Source organism: Argopecten irradians, chromosome 7 (genome assembly GCF_041381155.1).
Source record: "Argopecten irradians isolate NY chromosome 7, Ai_NY, whole genome shotgun sequence".
NCBI classification, from domain to species: domain Eukaryota; kingdom Metazoa; phylum Mollusca; class Bivalvia; order Pectinida; family Pectinidae; genus Argopecten; species Argopecten irradians.
Window position 1 is genome coordinate 27,942,705 of NC_091140.1, and position 21,460 is coordinate 27,964,164.

Sequence of the window (21,460 nt, forward strand, 5' to 3'; positions counted from 1 at the left end):
CGTCTAAAATGGTCTTAGGGTACTTTAGTGGGTCCGTGGTTATATAATCTGTAACTAATTCTCAGATCCCTGTGGTTAATTCGCCCTCATCTTCAACGCAGGGATCTGAGAATTAGTTACAATTTGGATAATTATGGACCTACCAGAGTGTCCTAAGTCCATTTTAAGACGTTATAGGGGTCTAGATAAAAAAATTCCTAGATCATATTCTACATTGTACTACATATGTTCACTATTATACATGTATCGTACTATGTATACTGTAACTAATTCTCAGATCCCTGTAGTGCATTTAGCGCAGCAATTTCTTAGCATGTAGTAGATTGGCAAAAAATTTAATGCATTACTTCAAAAATTGTGTAGAAAAGGAAAGAAACTCCTCAAAATGATAACAGAACACAAAAGTAAAATGTACAAATATTTTATTATTTCCGCCGTTTTTAGTTCGACATAACCGTTTCTCTAGCAAACCACCCGTTTCCACGGTAACCAACACAAAGTGAAATAGACTGCTGATACCATAGTTACGCGTGGTTGTCTCCCCTTTATCTTACAGAAGCAGGAATAATTGCTGACTACGTCATAAAAATATGTGCAGACTGTATCGCCAAAATAATAATTAGAATAAAATCATTGTTTTCTTTAAAACCGAATACAATAACCAGATTGAATACTTCACATTGATTTGCAAAATTATCTAAAAATCAATATACGGCTCCACAAAGGCCTACACATAGGTTCAAAATAAGTTGATTTACGTGAAAATTAACCTAGAACATGTTTGTATTAAAATGACAAGAAGAGCAAGAGGAGCGGCGATATATAGAACTTAAAAATGCAATCAAATAGAAAACTATAAGGCTAAAATATTTCAAGGCTTCAGGTATTGGCTTTTGCTTAAATTAAGAGAAAAAAGTATAGCTATTTCATCTCTGAATGTTATTTGGATTTAAAAGTATTTACCTGAAAGTTGAATAACTTTAAAAAATATCGAATTGCGTAAGTTATCAAACATTTGCATAAAGATCTATGTACAATTTAAATTTCTGATATTACTTATGATTTTATGAAGTGCATAATAGAATTTCATACTTGAGCTTTATTACAAAATGACGCAAAGGAAAGGATCTACGTAGCTGCAAAATACGATATTAAAATAGATGAAATAAAACTCCCATCATGAAATTGGAATTACCTCCCCTTCATCATAAATGACAGTAACAACAAACATTGTGAACTTGAGCAAAATTGACCATACAAGTTTACAGAATAAAGACTTAACAGAAAACCCATATAAACAAATGTGTAAGCGAACGACACATATCGAAAATGAAGAAAAACAATTTCACTAATTCTCCGTAACATAGCCTAATTGCACTTAACAATGAACGAAACATCTTTTAAAGCTACATACATGGCATTTTTTTAAAATTCTCAGAACAAATTTGAAATTAACTTTTTTTTAAACAAAATAAACAATAACAAAACAATAACAAACAAAGCTAGCACTATTGGTAGAAACATTTACAGAATGTCACAATGTGTATGTTTCTAGTATTGGTCTATCGTGGTAGATATTTTAAATCCGACATTTTGATTTCTCGGTCATAATCGTCAAAAAACTTTAACAATACATATTAATAAACAATTCTTCACCTAAAAGTGAAACACCGTATAGGAATTTTCCTAGCTTTACCTCTGATCATTTTGTGGTATACGATTGTTTCACAAAACAACCGTCAAATCGGTACCTCGATTTCAAATCGAGAAACACGGATGTCTTGTTCTTGGAACGCATCAGATTTTTCTTTGATCAGTTCAGCTGGCTAATCATGTGAAGACAAACGTGTACTTTCTGCTGAGCATGTGCACATGAAATGTTTAACATGGGCAGGCAAAACTCACGATGGATTAGTTAGACTTTGTGAGTTTGTGGCACATGTTAAGATAGCTGACCAGGTACAGAGAGCACCCCTGCAGTCTCTCGTCAAGTCTTCGTATAAATACATTGAAGGGTTGCAACTCTGTTCGACGCATTGACAAAATATTTGTATATAACAATCTAAAATTATATTAAATGTTATGTACTATCATGAAGAATCTTCCTCTTTCAAATGTGTTGACACCCCATTTTCAGATAATGCCTTTTTTGAAACTATTTGAACACTTTCGACACTTTCCCCTTTCGGCGATCCGCGTCCGCCATTTTTACTGGTGCTGATGGGAGATAAGTCTGTGAGAGGCGGGGAATCTGGGGGAGAGTTCTGGGATTCTGATTTCGTTGATGAAGAATCTGAAGGTAAAGGCCGAGGTCGACGTTTCGCTTCGTCCTTTTTCCATTTCATTCGACGATTTTGAAACCAGATTTTTATATGTCTCTCCGTCAAATTCAACATGGCAGCCAATTCTATCCGCCTCGGTCTGGAAATGTATTTGTTGAAGTGAAACTCTTTTTCAAGCTCGAGAAGTTGTCCACGTGTGTAGGCCGTGCGTGTCCGTTTGTTGTCGTCCTCTATTGGAAACTGTGCGCCTGTCAAATAAAAAAAATGAAAATATGAATGGGATAAAAGAAAAAAAAAGTTGAAAATAGAATATAAGACAGTCAGTGCATATTAATATTATTCCTGTCTATAAAACCCTTCAATTAGCGACGGAAAATGGTATTCATAACCAGGTGGCCATTTTACACAAGTCAAATTTTGTTGAAATTGGATATTTGAAACCCCAAGGTGGTGGTCTGTAAGCAGATTGTCTTTAGATATAAGTCATCGAAGCAGCCACTACGAGGTTTTACTGCAGAAGGTATTCGAAGCGGCCACTAAGGCAGGTTTTACTGTAGAATGTTTTTCGAAGCGGCCACAAAGGCAGGTTTTACCGTAGAATGTATTCGAAGCGGCCGCTAGGACAGGATTTAGGCTAATGTAGAACGTATTCGAAGCGGCCACTAAGACAGGTTTTACTGTAGAACGTATTCAAAGTGGTCACTAAGGCAGGTTTTACTGTAGAAGGTATTCGAAATGGTCGCTAAGACAGTTTTTTTCTGTAAGACGTTTTTTGTAGAATGTATTTTGAAGCGGCCACTCAGGTAGGTTTTTCTGTAGAATGTATTCGAAGTGATCACTAAGGCAGGTTTTACTGTAGAATGTATTCGAATGTATTCGAAGTGATCACTAAGGCAGGTTTTACTGTAGAATGTATTCGAAGCGGCACTAATGACAGGTTTTACTGAAGAATGTATTCGAACGGACGGAAGCTAAGACAGGTTTTACTAAGACAGGTTTTACTGAAGAATGTATTCGAAACGGACGCTAAGACAGACAGAATGTATTTAAGACAGGTTTTATTGTAGAATGTATTCGAAGCGGACGCTAAGACAGGGTTACTGTAGAATGTATTCGGACCTTCCACTAAGACAGGTTTTTCTGTAGAAGGTATTCGATGCGGCCACTAACACAGTTTTTACTATAGAATGTATTCGAAGCGGTTGCTAAGGCAGGTCTTACTGTAGAATACATTTAGTATTTTTTCTTATGATAATGAGGGATTCTTTTCAAAGCACCCGTAAAAAAATGTTCCATTACATTTATGATAACCTTTGTAGAAGACAATCGGAATAAGATATAGATGGAAACAACTGCAAATATCATCGAACCAAAATCTTAATTTTCTTTTCTGCTTTCCATTTTAAGATCTATGTAGTCAAAACAAAATATTGGCGGTACGGAAAGATATATCTTGGACTGAAAAGTTGTTTATTGATCTTACATTATTTAGAAAAAAAAAATGTAATTATCAGTTTGTTAGTAACAGCAAAATTAAGTGTACTATCTATTCTTGACTTTCAGATATCAATATAGGTAACGTTTAAAAAGGCAGCGATGATGGAATATATTTAGCCGAAATTGTCGAAGCGGGAGATACTTAATCAATTAATATTGTCTCAGAGTATTTTTTCAACGAGAAAATGCAATTTGACAATCGAAGGGAGACTACTCTATGCGTCCTATCCGACTGGACAGTGTGTGTGTGCGTAAAATATGGGGATGGTTTTATATTGAATGACATTGTTACTGCTACTGATGCTGATAAATACACACGTATGAATGGATGCACGAGAGAGAGGATGACAGTTTTTTGTGTGATTGTTTCACTGTAGTTTGAGTATAAGTGTATCTTAAGATTCTCCACCGCCGACAGAGCATAAACGATACTCATTATTTGAACAGTAATTGCTGTATAATCGTGTTTATATGTGTTTAATTAAACAAAAAAAAAAACTGTTCCTGTTATATCAGACATAAAACGTCCCATAGAACAGATCATGTATCATACATATTGTTCTGTTATATAAGACATAAAACGTCCCATAGAACAGATCATGTATCATACATATGTTCTGTTATATCGGACATAAAGCGTCTCAAAATACATAATCTGTTCTATGAGACGCTTTATGTGCGATATAACAGGAACAGTATGTATAATACACAATCTCTTCTATTGGACGTTTTATGTCCGATATAACAGGAACAGTATGTATAATACACCATCTGTTCTTTGGACGTTTTATCCGAATAATCATGATCTGTTTTATGGGACGTTTTCATATAAAATAATTCATTTTGCACAATCAGTACTTAATTCCGTATATCGCATAGTGCCATGGAATTTTGTCAGGACGCAATTATCAAAATAACTTTTGTTACTAAAGAAAAATACTTATTCGTCTGCTCTTGTTTTTTCACAGAGAAAAAAATACCATTCGTGGCCGGCGGAGCATCTTTAATGAGAAACTTGAAAAAATAAAGGAGCTCTATTTTTTACCTAGATATTTTTTTATTTCATTCATTTATCAACCGCAAACCGGGCTGATTACCTGATACATGTATTACTATAGGGTCACAACTTTTTAACCTTGATAAGATTTTGACAGTGGACACATAGATTGGTCGCCAGCCGCGGTAGTTTGTTCGGGAGATCCCCAGATTAGGGTTCGGGGTAGCGGACTGTCAGACTACCCCGCCCCTAGGTCGTTACCTTGGGATCCAGGTAATTTGTTTTGTTAAAAAGAGGTAGATCTACCTATGTATACTTATATTTACGGTATTTGTGTGTCAGTGTGTATGTAAGTATGGCGAGAGCATGGATGTGAGTGTGGTTTTTGTGTATTGTATTTGTATATACAATTGTATGTTTGTTTCAAGCCGATGAGCCGAAAGGCTCAAGGTAATAAAAGAATTGAATTGAACCCATCATGATCATGATACCTCAACCAGATTTGTATAACGAAGAACGCCAACAGAACACTGATGAATCAGTCAGATAAAATATAGCAGTAAAACAGAGTCATGTAGATGGTAAATTAGCAACCAATTAAAGATGCTCCACCGCTGACAAATAGTATTGTTCTCTATTAAAAACACAGGAACAGACAAATCAATTTCTTTAGTTACAAAATACTTTAAGTTACTTACTTTACACCATTACCATTATTGAAAAGTTTGAGTTTCTAATTTAACGTCAAGATTAAAAAAATAAAACAAAATAATTGCATACCGAAAAAATTCCGCGCAATTGTGTTCTATATGGAATGAAGTACTGATTGTGTAATTGTGTATTCAGAAAAAAAGAAGGTATTTTATATCATTTTTTCGTTATTATATTTATATCATAGTTTTTTTGTCAAATTTAACTAAAACGTCTTTCGATGAAAAGCGACAAACTATTTTTTTTTGAATCTGTATACCTGCCGCATATCAACATCTACATCCGGTCATATTTTTAATCAAAGCTGTCAATAACTGCATCGTATGGATACATTTCAATTCACAGTTCCTGTAACACACTGGAATGAATACTGCTTCATGTTTACACCAGGAAATTATTCACTTATGTATCCTATCATTGACATGGCAATGGCTATTCCCTTTAATACTTTCATGGGAGGCAGCATATTTAATCTACGACATTGAATTTTTAAAATTACCAATAATCAGACCCAGGGGAGGTAACTCCGACAGACTTACACAGTCTGAGAGTGTGATTGTCACCCAGACCAGACGGTGTTGGTGACTCCGCCTATGTATTTATCACAGGAAACATTTGTGTCCGGTCAGTGTTGGGTCAGATAACAGCCTACTGACCACCGGACACTTTCCTGTGATAGTGTGTTGACTTTAACCCTGGTTGTTTACTTTTACCGTAAATGTTGTTCAGTTAGACCTTATGAGGTGACAATGTTTCTAAGCCACAAAACTCGCCGAATTTATCAAATCTGTCATCAACTTCGACCGTACTTTGCTATTTCAAATAATACTTTAAATTAACTAGTGAATGTATCATCTGCTGAAAAACAATTTATTCCAATTCCCCAGTTAAATGTATTTAAAACATTTTGACAGGCAGAAAGTATCTGTGGTTCAATATTTAGCTGAAAAAGTATTTGGTAAATGCATGGCTCAAATAGGAATCTTCTGTCAAAACGGATTTATGTAACAGAAAATGAGTGCATTTTTTTTTATAATTTTTTCTCTCCGCATTGTAATTAGAAATACTTTCTTGTTCTGCATAACATCATATCATGCATTTTCTACCTTCACAAACCGATTAACCGATACTTTATTCTAGCCATATTCATGGGCATTAACGCGTACTTATTGTCTTATATTCAAATACTTGGATTAAAGATGCTCCACCGCTGACAAATGGTATTTTTTCACTATCAAAAACAGGAGCAGACGATTTAGTATTTTTCTTCAGTTACAAAAGTTACTTACTTTACACAATAACCACCATTGAAAAGTTAAAGCTTTTAATTTTACTTCAAGTTAAAAAAATGAAGAATAATTAACTGCACCCCGAAAAAAATTCCGTGGCACTATATCCTATATGGAATGAATTACTGGTTGCGCATGAACCAAAGGCGAAGTAAATCACTTCATGTTAATTTTTGTGTTAATTAGGCATATATATACACGATTAAACACCAATTATTATTCAAATGATGAATATCATTTATGCTCTGTCGGCGGTGGAGCATCTTTAAGTAATGCGCTCTCATTTAACATGAAAATGTAGTTGTCCAATAAATGTTCTCCATGAAATTATGATAAATGAGATATCTTTACAATACCGCTGATTTATATTTTATTCGTAAAAGAGTCAACACTGTCCATATTTCAAATTGCAGAATTTCTAATTTATTTTAACGGGTTACACATACATGTGATTACTCGGGACTCATCAAAAATAAATCGACTTCTAAAGACATGGAAACACTTTGCATATTAGTTAAATATAGCAACTCAAACTCATTAAGTAAATTTAATCTACTTTTATTTAATCCATTTCTCATATCCATTTAGCTGATACTAATTAGCAATTCGTTTTTACATTAGTATTTTATACATGTAACAGCGAATATTGAATCAAATAAATTAAAACTTAAATATTTAAATTAATTCAACTGGTCTTTCACATAAAAAATATAACATTAACAATATCACTCAATAATAATTATATTAAATATTTTTTGAAAAGACATGTGGAAACATGTGGAACAAGTTAAATAATAACACATTTTGACTGTCACCTGTTGGGGTACATTGTAATATGGTAAATTAATTATATTAACATAAATTAGACCTATTCCATTGGAACTTTAAATATTCATTGCCACTGACTAGGTACAGTACGTGTAGATTTTTTTGTAATTTTGAAGATTTGAATTTAGGGTATAGTTTCTTGTATTTTAAACGTTTGATATGAAATTATTGTATGATTATGTATTCATACACTTTCCTCATCACTACTGTCCAGAACTACAACCATACACGGTTTGTTCAAAACTTCATAACGCGTATTGTAGAAAAGACAACAAGCACATTGGTGACATGGAGACAAACATGATGCTGACTCAGATGCCCCAAAGCTTCCCTGGTTACAGTTTACATTTGAATCCAGGTGGTCCGTTAGATTTGTCTGGTTTAATCTCATCCATGCACAGAAGTCATCGAATGTAAATTCGTTCTTTATGAATAACGACATGATCTCTTTTGACAGTGAGCTGTGTCTAGAATTCGTCGACGAACTTGATACACGTTCTTTTTCTTTCACGCATTTTTCGTTTTTATCTACTGTCGTTGTATCACAATCTTGTTCTTGAATGCTGACTACACTCTCGTCTAATGTTGCATTTTGAAATTCTTCACTAGTAGAGTTCCAATCTTCACATGTCGAGGAATTCATCTGCTGTTTTTTCTTCTTTTTATATTTTGATCTGGTCCTATAATGTGATTTGCCAGGGGTCTCCTCTTCATCAGGCGATAACTCATCTCTGATGTCTGAAAAGAATTTGATTTTGCCCACATATGACTTCCGCCTAGTTTGTATTTCTGACAGTAAATGCCTCTGACCGTACACGAAACATGGATGAGCAAACTGAAATATTTCAGCACCTTTCGATTCTTTTATTCGCCAGTCAAATCCATATTCTCTGAAAAGGCGACGTAAATTTGGAAATTGTGGAATCTGTACAAACCCTGGGTACATTCCCATAACGGTTTCTTCGTACTCCTTTTCCCTGACATAAATTTCAGTGCCACTTGCATTCCAGTGAAGGAGACGTCCATCGCTTACAACATCGTACAACTTTTCTGGAAAACGTTCTTTGGGGTCTATTCTTAGTCGGATGCGAACCTTCTTTGTTACATTTCCTGCAGAATCTGACATTCCTACGATTCAAACTTATTATTCTAAACCACAGATTCAAATTATCCGAACATCAGTTTATAAACAAAGCGCCTTCAACTTCTGACCGTGTTTATGACGAACACGAGTTGTCATCATATTTCGCAATCCATACCGATGACGTCACAGGAATGTGCGTACTAAATTGGGGCACGGAAAGGGATACCTGCAGTCCGTTTTTTCGTACTAAATAAATTTGTAAAATAAATTAAACACAGTTGTGCATATTATGTAGTTCTTTGTCGGCACCTATTTAATACTTTTGTATTGAATTAAAAATTATGTTCTGTTAAAAATGTGCTTGGATATTGATGTTTCACTACTTCCGTAACTAAATACATCTCTTCAGTATTATCAAATATTAAATGCTATCGTTATATACACCATTACCAACATAACCAAATTCCACAAAACCTGATAGATTCCACTAAACATATATAATGATTTCCTCATCTTTTAACATTTAAGAATAAAGTTATCTAAATAATTTCCATTAAACCACAGGAAATTATATGTATCATGACACACATCGCGACGTGACAAACAGCGTATTTTACTCAACTAATCCCAGTACAACACTAGAGTTAAAGAAACACCCTGGTGTACGACAACACAAGAATCTAATTCATTGACTTGTAGTATTTATATTAAAACTGAGCAAGCGACAGTCATACCCCTGATTCAGATACAACCATTCCCAAAATCCAATCGACGCCATTTATTTACTCGTCTCAGTAGGTCGCCATTTGCTTATTTAATTAAACACAGACACGGAAATTCTGGAATGGTTTGTGTACTTCGATAGCACACTCAAGGTCATCGTGAATTCCTTACATAAATGTACCAAGGAAATGGTTCCCATGTCATTTATAATGTTATATATAATGCACAATGTTTATTGACAATGTACATACTGTTTAGAAAAGGATTATACTGCTATTGATCAAAACGGATACCCCCCAAAAAAAAAAAAAAAAAAAAAAAAAAAAAAAAAAAAAAAACCAAGTTGAAATCATTTAGTGAATCGTACAATATTTATCAATTAGTCAAATTTAATTTTTGATTTTAGAATGATGAATAAAAAAGACGAATGGAAATTACACATTTAATCAAGTGCAATGTATATTTAGTCTGTACCTTTAAAATCAGTTCCCTTTTTAAGTTTTATTTTCTCCTCTGATAAGGGAAAGTAAATAAATCAAAATAAATAAAAAATGAAAATTCAACAGGTCATGGAAAAATATTAATCATATTTTTTTTGAATTTTGATTTTCTGCGTTGACATGGGGAAGTGACAAAAAGCCTTGTAATCCCGTGTCGGAGAGTTGTCTTAATCTAGGGGTGAGACGGCATGGTGAGTGTACTAGGGGAGATAATCCCGCACAGACAGGAGCTGTCAAGTTGGTATCGACCCGGTGTACAACACTATGTACCAATGTCGGATAACATTGTGTTATATTTACCCGACTCTGGCTTGTGTACACTTCATATCCAGCTACAGTTTAATTTGGTTAGCCGTGTAAATACAAGCTTTAAACAAAATGACAGCATTTTGACATGCATTGCTCGGTTATTTTAACCGTATTTAGGCATATTTATTTACTGTCTGGTACATGTAAATAATCTTGTATCGATTATGTTTCATATTTTAGATACCAGTATGTTGTTAACATCAGATATTTATCTCATGTTTGAAATATTTCTGTAATTAAAATTATAATTCTATATCCAATAAATAACACTTGCGAATGTTTGGGTGTCAATTAAGTTTAAATAGTGATTCAGTTACAGTAATTGATTCAATATTATAATTATAGCTTGTTGTATCTCGTTGTTAATATGATAACACCACATACAAATAAAAACATGTCAAAGATATATTCTACCAGCCATAGACTCGTTTGTATAAAATTCAGCCCCAGTCCACCGGAATTACTATGAAGGTAATACTTATTCATACATACCGTGTCATGTAGTAAGCTAATCTAGCAGGGATAATACAAAGAAGACCAAGAAAGGTGACCCCCCGATAATAAATAACCAAAAAAAACACAAAATTAAAATACAGTCAACCCTCATTAACCCGATGAAACCCGAATCAGGTAATATTTCGAGTTTTCCGAATATTCGAGAAAGTTTACTTCGATATAATGCATAGTGAAAAGTACTTCGGATTAACCACGCTATATTGGAGTAACATGAGTTCGAATTACCGAGGGTCAGTTATTTGAACTCTTTAATCAAATTTTCATGTCTAAATTTCTGATACTTAATATCTCCGTCTCTTAATTATGTAATACCATTTGAAGATACTATTCTTTAATAATAGATATTATCGAATTGAATTTTAGACGTCACATTCAAATATTGAAATTCTTTATAAATTCTAATTCCCACATTAAAAAATCTCTCCAGTTTTTTCCTGACAATCCTCGGATCACGGATAATCTCGCGGGAACTATGTCCGAGATCTCGGCGATACCGATCCCTCTAGGACGTGTGACCGGAGCAGGAGAGGTTGATCCCCTCCCCGTATACATGGTCAGCCATTGATCGACTTGTACCAATTATTAGCTTTAGGATAGCGAGTAGGACAAAAATCAAAATCTCTTTATTTGATTTGTTTCTCATGGCCTGTCAAAACATCGCTCTAATCGATAATCTGAAATCCACGCAGGTGTCTGGAACACGACAGGTAACATGTTTTATGTACTAATTCGCAACCCCTCCCAGAGGCCTCCTGGATGACCCCTTCCCTGATCTCTACACAAGCTCCTCCCTGGTCGCTACCCTCCAAGGCATTTCCATTGCTGGAGATGTGTCACACGGGGTGGGGGCCGGGTATCACATTCTCTCCCCGGGCATCTATGGAGACTTTATCACGGACGAACTCTCCCCTACGGCCTCTGAAACAACATGCTGTTGAGAGTCTTTCGGGGATATTTCAACGTTATCCTAGTTCGCTTAGATATTTTTCTCACAAGGTCCTCATAAGGCCTCTTGGAGACTAACAGCATTCCCAAAGGATCTACCCAAAAACCTCTTACAAAGTCCTCTTTTCCTCTTTCGCTCAAACTAACAGGCAATTCTCCGACCAATCTAGAGTCACCATCGGAACAAGCCACCTAAATTCATTATTTATAAGGAAAAGTCACACTAATTCTTTTCGAGCCTCTATGAGAACAAAACGTGTGCATGGGGACAGTTAGCTTTATTATTTCTGTTTCTCGGCATTAACCATGGCTGTTCAGTAACTTGAATACCATTCTACTTCTGAATAGAATTATAGCTCCGAACGTACTGAACTTGAAAAAGAGAAAACTAAAGACGTTATATACAAAGGGATGATCATTTGAAGTAATTTCTCTTAATAGGATAGTTCAATAGAATACTGCATTGACTGGCCATCGTTTGGAAAACATTCATCCGGAGACAAATTGACAACTGCTTAATATGTCTTAGACAGATTTTGTTTGTTTGTTTGATTAATTAACGTCCTATTAACAGCTATGGTCATGTAAGGACGACCTTCCATGTATGTGGTGTGTTGCGTGTATAGTGGAACTATTGCCCTTTTTGAGCAAGTCCTTAAAAATCGTCCAAGACTAAGTTTTTTTTTAAATCCTGTACGGTTTCTTATTACATTTAGTACATTCTGCAGGCCATCAATTGCATGGTGAACGGCAATGGAAAGATGCAGGTCAGGCTGACTCATTGTAGAATAGAATATACAATATAAGCATTCTTTTGAATGACGTTCCGTCTAGGAAATAATCTATACTTTTCTATTGGTATGACAATAATTCTACGACATGAATGAAACAATTTCAATAGAAAGACATTTAATTTTTTGTTTGCACATTAAAGAACTAGGTAATAGTCTGCACTGAAACACCGAATAAACAAATCTCCACCGAATCCTTGATACGTCATCCATGACAAGCTATAACAGAGGAATTCTGTAATTATATAACATGGAATTAAGGCAATAAGTATCCGAACAAATTCAGAATTATTTTACCACTGTCTTCTAAACAACGCAACAATTTAATACGACTTCCGCTCTCTACAAGGCTTCGCGCATTGACGGGCAGATTTACAAAAGCAGATCCCTTGAGAGCTTAAAATCTCTTGTTTACTTTTCAAATAAAAATAACACGGTTTGTCTTCAATATTCGTGAGTGTCAGAATTATGGATATTTCAACATTTTTATACTTAAATCCTATGTTTAAATATCTCGTGGATTAGTTGTCATAACGTTTACTGAGTTTAGTTTTATTTTTTTTTCTGCGTAAGTGACACCGGCTATTTAGAAGTGACAGAGCACATAATATTTGGCTTTAGGTTTTGTTATATGAAATAACATAGCGCTGAGGCAGATTTCTTGTCAAAATTGAAACAAAAATGATAAATTAAAAGCATAGAAAAAGTCTTATATTAGAAAAAACTTTGTTAGAACTGCATGTATTATCAAAAATTAAGTTGATATATCGTAAAGTGACCCCCCAATCCTGTATATAAAGTGTATAAAATGCGAATGAATGAATGATAACTTTGAATGATTTGATAAATCAAGATTACTAAGAGAAAGATAACAAATACACAGATAAAAATGTGATTCACTCGTTTTCTGCCGAATGTATCGATTAGCACAAATTATTGGATGCACAATCTAAAATTCCTTAGCTATCTTTTATTGTAAGACAAGAACAATAGAATTTGGTACAACTCACACCAACTTATGAAAGTTCTTTCCTGACACATAAATGAAAATAACAAAGATATGGAATATCAATTTATGATTGAAATATTTATCTATTTGTGCTAAACATTTGTTTAAAAACTTTTAAGTAGTCAACCAAATATCGCTTTCAAAATTCTTGAAAAGAATAGAATGGAGTACAACAAGAGGTATCATAGCGCAATTTGCATTGACCGCTGGGGCCGTCTTTTTAGAATTCTTATTTCTTCTTATCAATATGTCTGATATGTGTATGAAAAGTATGTAATTTTACATTTTTTCGCGGGATCAACGTTTTGACACGTTTTTCTCGTGTTTCATACCGAACTACTCGCCCTACTCGCTTCAACACTACGGCTTTTCATCTCGAAACCATGAATAAACTCTTTATATATATTAAAATAGCAATTAATCTTAATAAATTGTCCCGCTCTAGCAGATCTATACGTTCTCGTTGGCCACTTCACCCCTTTCAAGAGGTCCTTTAATTCAAACAATCCCCTCAAGCCTGGATATTTGTCCCGACATTTTAAACAGCACAGGCAATGTTCGTGTTCGCAGTTTGGGATTGTGTAATATACAAAACCAAACACGGACCTAAATATCCGTGTCACACCTCTCCGGCTGTTGTCTGTTTACCAGTTTACGGAGAATATTTACCTCTTCTTCCGTTGTTTCGTTAGTCTAAGTCAGACACTTACTTACCAATTTGATGAGACACAATTTGCTTATTTTTATCTCTTTCTGGATATGTTTTTGTTTCTTAATCAATTATCAGGCTCGACTAATTTCATATGGATTTATTAATTAGCAATAATTGGAGAAAATGAATTAAGTATCATATCAAAGCGGTATTCACCTTACATTCCAAGGGGAACGTTAATGTTCAATAACGGTGTCTTAGGTATGAAACTACGACTTGTAAAATGTTGAAGACTTTTCCTCTGAACAAAAAAACTAGGAAAAATCGAAAGGGGTTATCCTTATTTTCCCTATGCGCCTGCAATAATCTGATTTAAAGTAATTAATTTCAGGTATATTTTTTGAAATTGCTTAACGCCCCATGAACAGCTATGATCATTCATGATCAGCGATGGTCTCTATTGTTTGGAATGTCTTGTTGCGATTTGTGTGTGTAATTTGGGAGGCTGCAGTATGTTCATGTTGTGTATTATTGAAAAAGTCTAAATTCATGCTCATTTTATAATGTCTCACTGAAAGATGCTTCCTAAACCACTTAACAGCACATCTCATCCGGAAACAAAAGGCTGATCAGTCGTCTTTCTGCAGAAGCAGAACTTACAATCTTTTTAAACGAGGATGGGACATAAACCAAAGCATTCCTCAGAGGAATGCATGATATAGAAAAAGGAAGTAGCGTCAAAGTAGATGATCAAAGTTCATTCTGTTAATTTCAGTTCTCTGATATTGTTGCTGCGAAGTAAATAGTCAACCAAGACCTTCGTTTGTCGATTGACCTTCAAAACTTAAAGATGACTCAGATGAGATACAATGTATCCACAACAGAGGTAAACAGGTTCATCAAAAATGTCAAATAATGTATTTCAGATACTCTCATGATACGACTTCAAAGTTAAGCATACTGTTCAATGTCTGCTTGTACAGTACGACATTCCAGCGACACAAACCTAAACTAAGATAAGTACTATCTATATCATACATCACCTCTAACCCAGAATTTTTACATAGACAAAACAATGACCAAACCGCAATGGACAAAATAAACACAAGACCTCCAACAATCTGCATAAAGGATTTACTAGTCTTAAGATCTAATCCTCGAAAGAGGTTCCTGAGTGTTTGCATTAGCGTTACAGTGACTGTTTGTGTGGGAAAGTGACGTCTGCATAGGTGGATGAATTGGGCGCCATGACGTAACCTAGCACGAGGGACACGAAAAGCTAGGCGGTAAGTTTGGTATCTGGAGATACATCCGGAACTCTGGTTTGATTAACATACTAGCTTGACATACGCCAGGAAAAACTAGGCTAAACCGCGATAACGTCCCTGGGAGATCTACAGAAAAAAGTCGTCAACATTTTACAAGTGGTAGTTTCGTACCTAAGAAACTGTTATTTAAAACTTTTCCCCATGCGAACGTTAGGTGCATTTTTGAACGACCTTTCAGTATAATTCTAAAACATTATTAATGAAAATAGATTAATTTGTACCATTTCCGGAAAATCCTTTTAAGTTTCCTTTATTTACGTCATTGAGAAACACATTATCAAAAGAAATGTGTAGCTATGCATCACATATGTTAATTTTTCACACATTCTGCGACAGAAATGCATTTACTTAAATTGCTTCCATTGCAAGTGTACACATAAAAGATGGCTTCCTTGCCGATACTAATAGCGAGAGCAGACCTTATTTAACAGCCATTATAAGACAAATATATTACCTAACAGCCGAGCCTACAACCAAAGTCAAATGTCAGTAATTACTGAGACATTAGCAGTCGGTGTTAAACGCATTGCAAACACTAGAAAGACACATCAATTCATCCCCATGATTAAGTAGTAGACCGGAATCGCGTTTCTTTCAAATGCCTCTGTTTCAGTGATAATACGGTAAAATCGTGTCTAGGTGACGTTTTAACACGTACTTATCTTTTCTTAATCCCTTTTCATTTATCTATATTACCGTATATCAAATAACACATCAAATCAATTTCAAGTTTATTCTATTCTTTTTTTTATATCAAAATGAGACATTTTCTGTGTTTTTACTTTAAAATATTGACAAATTAACCTGCTCTGATCCTTACACCGAATACATTTGCCATTTCCATATGGAACTGTACTTGAATATATGTGGACATGAAGGAGTCGAATATACCTATCCTTCATGTCCCCACATCAAAGAGTTGTATAATATTGCACACCAAAGAATGATAGAATCTCCTTTAAAAATCCTTCATATTCACACATGAAAGAGTCTTATATCATTATACACCAAAGAATGATAGAATTTCTTTTTATTGCCTTCAAATATTTTCACATACATGATCTGTTAGAAGTCTCTTTGTGTTCGGTACGTTAAATTCGGTCTATATAAATCCATACTGTTGCTGATGTCATATTTACATTTCCTTGTGTCACTGTGTAGATAAAATGTTCTGCATTGTAGCGGGTTCCATTTGATGTAATTATGAAAAAAGAAAGCTTATGAAATAAAATAACGATAAGACACGAACTGTTTCACAATTTGTTGAGCAAATATTAACGATTCGTAATTAAACATTCCTAATGGGGCATAAAGAGACATATCTAAAAAAACTTTAAATAAAATATCCTAATTCATCGATTGAAATAGCTGGTAAAACAATTCAAATATTTCCTGGCGTAAACACATTTGCTGGGATTGTCAATACCAGGAAATATGATGATATACTGTAGCATATTTGTTGTGAAAACAAAATGTAATTTATTTAAGTTTTACCGTAAAGAACAAACACCACAATCATTTTTTTAAGAATAACAAAATCAATACCAAATCGCAAAATACTTCCTTCTTCCCTAAAACCTACCATTGGAGTTAACCACGTTGTTAAATATTGCATATTTCATCCTCCCCAAACATTTATAATGTTCTTTTTGTATCAGGGAGGGGGGGCAAACATGTCTTTTTGACCCCCCCCCCAATATTCGCCGAATGAAATGTTCTTAAAATGCACATTTGAAAGAAAAAAGGGTCCTCCGGCACATTTTTGTACTTCATTTTAGTAAAATTTTCCGCTGCGCGGCGCGTTTCCTAAAAAGTTCAGGCATGTAATTTTCAAACCTTTAATAACGAAAATTCTATAAACACAAACTTGACTAAAATGTCCATCAAGGGATTATGCTATTCCCAAAAATGTTTCTTAAAAGATTAATTGTTTATATGTCTTAGCAAGACAATCAAATCATTATTATTTTGAGTTACACAACAATGTGCTGATGGTGTGAATCCGGTATGTTCAGAACGAGCTGGGTTGCATAATGTTATGAAGACACTCACAATTATCATTTTTAAATGTAGGTAACTTTAAATCGAACAATTACTGTGTAAGTTAGAACGCTTAAAATCATGCAAAATGCATTGTAAAACTAATCTCAGCCAATCTAAATCATAAAAGTTTTTTCCCGGAGAAGAACCCCGGACCCACCAAACACAAAATTCTCGCCCCTTCGGCTATCGCAAATTCAACAAAAAAAACATCGTAAAACTCGTCTCTGGCATTCTAAATTGTACAATTTTTTTCCCGGGGAAGACCCCCGGACCCCCCAAACACCAAATTCTTGCGCCTTCGGCGCTCCCAAAATTAGCAAAATACATCGTTACACTCATCTCAGCCATTCTAAATCTTAATCTTTCCAGAGAATAGCCCGGGATCCCCCAAACTCGCACGCTAATTTGCGTATTCATTAATTTCCTGTTAGTTACGGCATTGTCTATAGATCTGTACAAGGACAATATGTAATTATATATGAAAAATTGTATCAAGTGTCTCCTGGGGATGGGATGGGTGGGTGGGGGGTGGGGTTACGAGATATTGAAGACCTTTGCCCCCCTTTACGTTTCATCTTCCTACGCCACTGTGTATTAATCTAAATAACATAAGCTAAAATGTTTGCGTTGATTCCAAATCTATGAAGTATCTTGAAGTATAAGTTATTGAATTGAAATATTGATATCTTTCATATAATTATGTCAAACTCGAAATTAATAAATACAGGGTAGATTATTCGTACTGAAAGTTACTTCACACATTTTATGTAATTGCAAAACTCATATCTCAAGAAAATAAAAAAAAAAAATAAAAAAATAAATAAACTAATAAATAAATAAATATGTTCGTAGATTACTAACCACAAATATGCGAAAATCTATCTTGATATAAACTACATTGAATTTCTTGTATACTTGTTAATAACTTTATAACAGGCAAGTAAAGGAAAATGAGAAAGATTTTTTTTCTGCATACACTCTTCTTTTGAACCTAAAATAAGTTTTAAAAGATCTTGTATTATGCATACTGCATGTAACGTTACTTTATGTTCGAAACAAGTTATTGTGAGTCTCTTAGATACACAACAGGGAAGAACAGCAAGAAAGAAAAAAATTGTATGGGGTAAACTCTTAAATAACAAAGGACTAGTCCTCGAAGTGAGTGTATTAACATCACAAAGAGGATAACGCCGTGTTTGGGTATTAATCTACGTCACTCGACAGATACTTCACTAAGTTAAAATACTTCACATCCACCGATTCATCAAAGGTATCGGTCGTCAAGTCACATTGGAGTGATTTCCTTGTCGAGGCCAATTCTTGGTGTAGTTGGCAGCATAGTAAAACAAGGGGCAACCATATCACGATAAATAGCCACTATTAGCCCAGTATACATTAATATTATCACGTAAAATGATAAATGCTAGTGGGATTTGATCTGGTCAGGTAGTGTCCATCTCAAGGAGGCTTAAACTATTTTCAGGATGTTGGAGTTATGTTTCTCAGGATTAAGGGCAGGTAAATACGGAGTAGACAGGCGAACAGCCCTCTTTACGCCAGCGGATTAAGCTCCCATAAGCGCGTGCTTCTACCATTGCAACGGTTGTCAACATAGTACTCAACGCGTTGAATGACTTTTAAATGAAATAGTTCCTGTACTGCAATGAAATGATATACATAGCTTTTAAAGTTATGGCTATAAAGACGACCAATTCAGGTAGGAAAAAAGGGTTGGCTTTGATGCTAAATATTTTCTCCTGGCACTAAAGCTAGAAAATGAAGTGTGTTTATACAAGCTGGGACGCTACATGTCTTTTTAATGGGGAGGCGAGGTAATACACTCTAAGATGAGTAATGGGCAGACATCAACCGATCAATAGGCTACCCAAAAATGTTCTCGTGGAGGTACAGCAGAGCAACCACGTATCGCCTAACGCTGTGGTCTTTTGACTGTCTAGACAATTTATGTGCTAAATTTTGATAAAATGTCTTGTTAGGTATGAAATAAAAGATAAAAACATCTTGTAAGGTATGAAATGAAAATTCTGAAAAAAAGCTTCTGTAGCAAATATATGATAAAGTAAGTGTTTAAATCGTGTTTGAAAATACATAAACATTTATTGTTCTTCAAAGAAGTGTCGAATTTAGCAACTACGTATGACGTTAGTAATAGGCGTTATATGAGCGATCAACATTAATTTTTGAAAAGAATAAAAAACGCATTAGCTCGATATATGTATGTTTAGATAAGCTAGTTCTTATTGTGACGACACTTTCTAACTTTCCATTCCATCTTGCTCGTAACGAATATTTTCATTGGTTTAAAATGCTTTATCAGCCAATAAAATACGTTAGTGTTTGTAACGTTGCTTCTGAATGGATGAAACAAAAGCGTTGTGATTCCATAGAATTCAAAAGGCCTATATGATTTTGGATTGAAAAGAAAATATTTTCTATCGTATATTGAATTATAAGGATTAATTTGAATATCTTCTGTGTGTTATGGAGATATAACAGAAAAAATATAAACCACCCCTTAAAAAGACCAATCAGAAAGCTTTATTATAGCTATGAACATAGACAATTTGATAATGTGCGAATACAAGCGAACATTGACTAACCTACATATGTTTCAATGACATATCATGCTTGTATTATAAGCTGTGAGATCTAAATCCATTTACACAGATACTATTAACGATGTTTTATAGATATAAAATATTTACAGAAAAATATTTTTATTATATTTAAAGAAAAGATTTCATAACTTTAATTTATATTTCAAGCAAAAACAAAATATGCCAAATAAAACTAAGCTGTCCAACATAATTATTTCATTTTCCCATTTCTCTATAGTACTACCCCATCTTCCCCAATCTAAAGCTTTTTTACGTATTCATTGCCTGAGTGTCATACATTCCTTGATTTATATGAAATAGATTAAACACGAAACATTTCTGACATATAACGATTGATGGAAAGCATTTGAAAGTATTTCACACCTGAATCCTAGAAATAAATCTATATCCCTCTCGTGGTATTAAATCGGCATGGCATAAATAATCTGTTGGAATACTTTGAGTATTTAAATCATCTAACGTCAAAAACAATTTCACAATCCATTAATATATATCGTACCTGACTCTCTATATGAATGTTAATGAAGTAATTTCGCCTATTGACCGGTCAATAGTTTGACTGTTGACCGGGGCGGAACTTTTGCATACGTTTATTGTTGACGTTATAAACACAGGCGTGCCGGTATTCTTTCGGAGAAAGTCTTTCTCACCGGAGGTTCAATGATACGTTTAAGACTGCGGTTCAGGTAACAAAACAGTTGTATCATGACTTTTCAGTCAGGGGTCATAACTCTTTCCCTCGGTGTTGGGACCAAGCTTTTAAACTGTTTCCCTCGGCCTCCTACCTCGGGAAACAGTTAATCGGGTTGGTCTTATCATCTCGGGAAAGAGTTTAGACTGTTGACTGGAAAGGCATGAAACAACTGTATACTGTTAAATGTTCGATAGATTTATTCAAGAAACTTAGCATGTTTCATTGGTTCATTTGTCCACTGTATGATTTATTTCGCCTGTGTGAAAAGTTATCTTCGCAACATCCCCAAAATGCTAGCTAATTACTAGATTAAGAAAACACGTTGCTCATTTGCTACAAAACCGTATGTACCGTTCATAAAAAGAACAGCGTGAGTTGTAGAAAGTTACTTTAACTTTCGCAGTCTGTTTAACCAGATTGCGCTTAATGAGTTTTGAACATTTTCGTTGAGATAAGATAAAACCTTAAATCATTGCGGTGGTGAAAAATCCAATCATTAAGTTTAAAAGACTTCATATTATTTTAAAACCACAAAGAAATTTATTCCAGTTTGGTGTATTTCAACTTAAATATTAAGCAATCAGAACTACGTTAAAAACGCCGAAATGAAATAATAAGCAATC

General features: G+C 34.5%; 1 protein-coding gene across 1 annotated transcript in view; it reads right to left on the reverse strand.

The window, feature by feature from the left end:
• Positions 1-405: 405 nt before the first annotated feature.
• The window catches only part of LOC138328043 (pancreas/duodenum homeobox protein 1-like), a 32,695-nt gene continuing 11,640 nt past the window's right edge, over positions 406-21,460 (reverse strand). Inside the window, exon 3 of the mRNA XM_069274631.1 lies at positions 406-2,530. Within this exon, the coding sequence (XP_069130732.1) occupies positions 2,091-2,530 (440 nt within the window). The 3' untranslated portion in view covers positions 406-2,090. The remainder of the gene's footprint in view (positions 2,531-21,460) is intronic.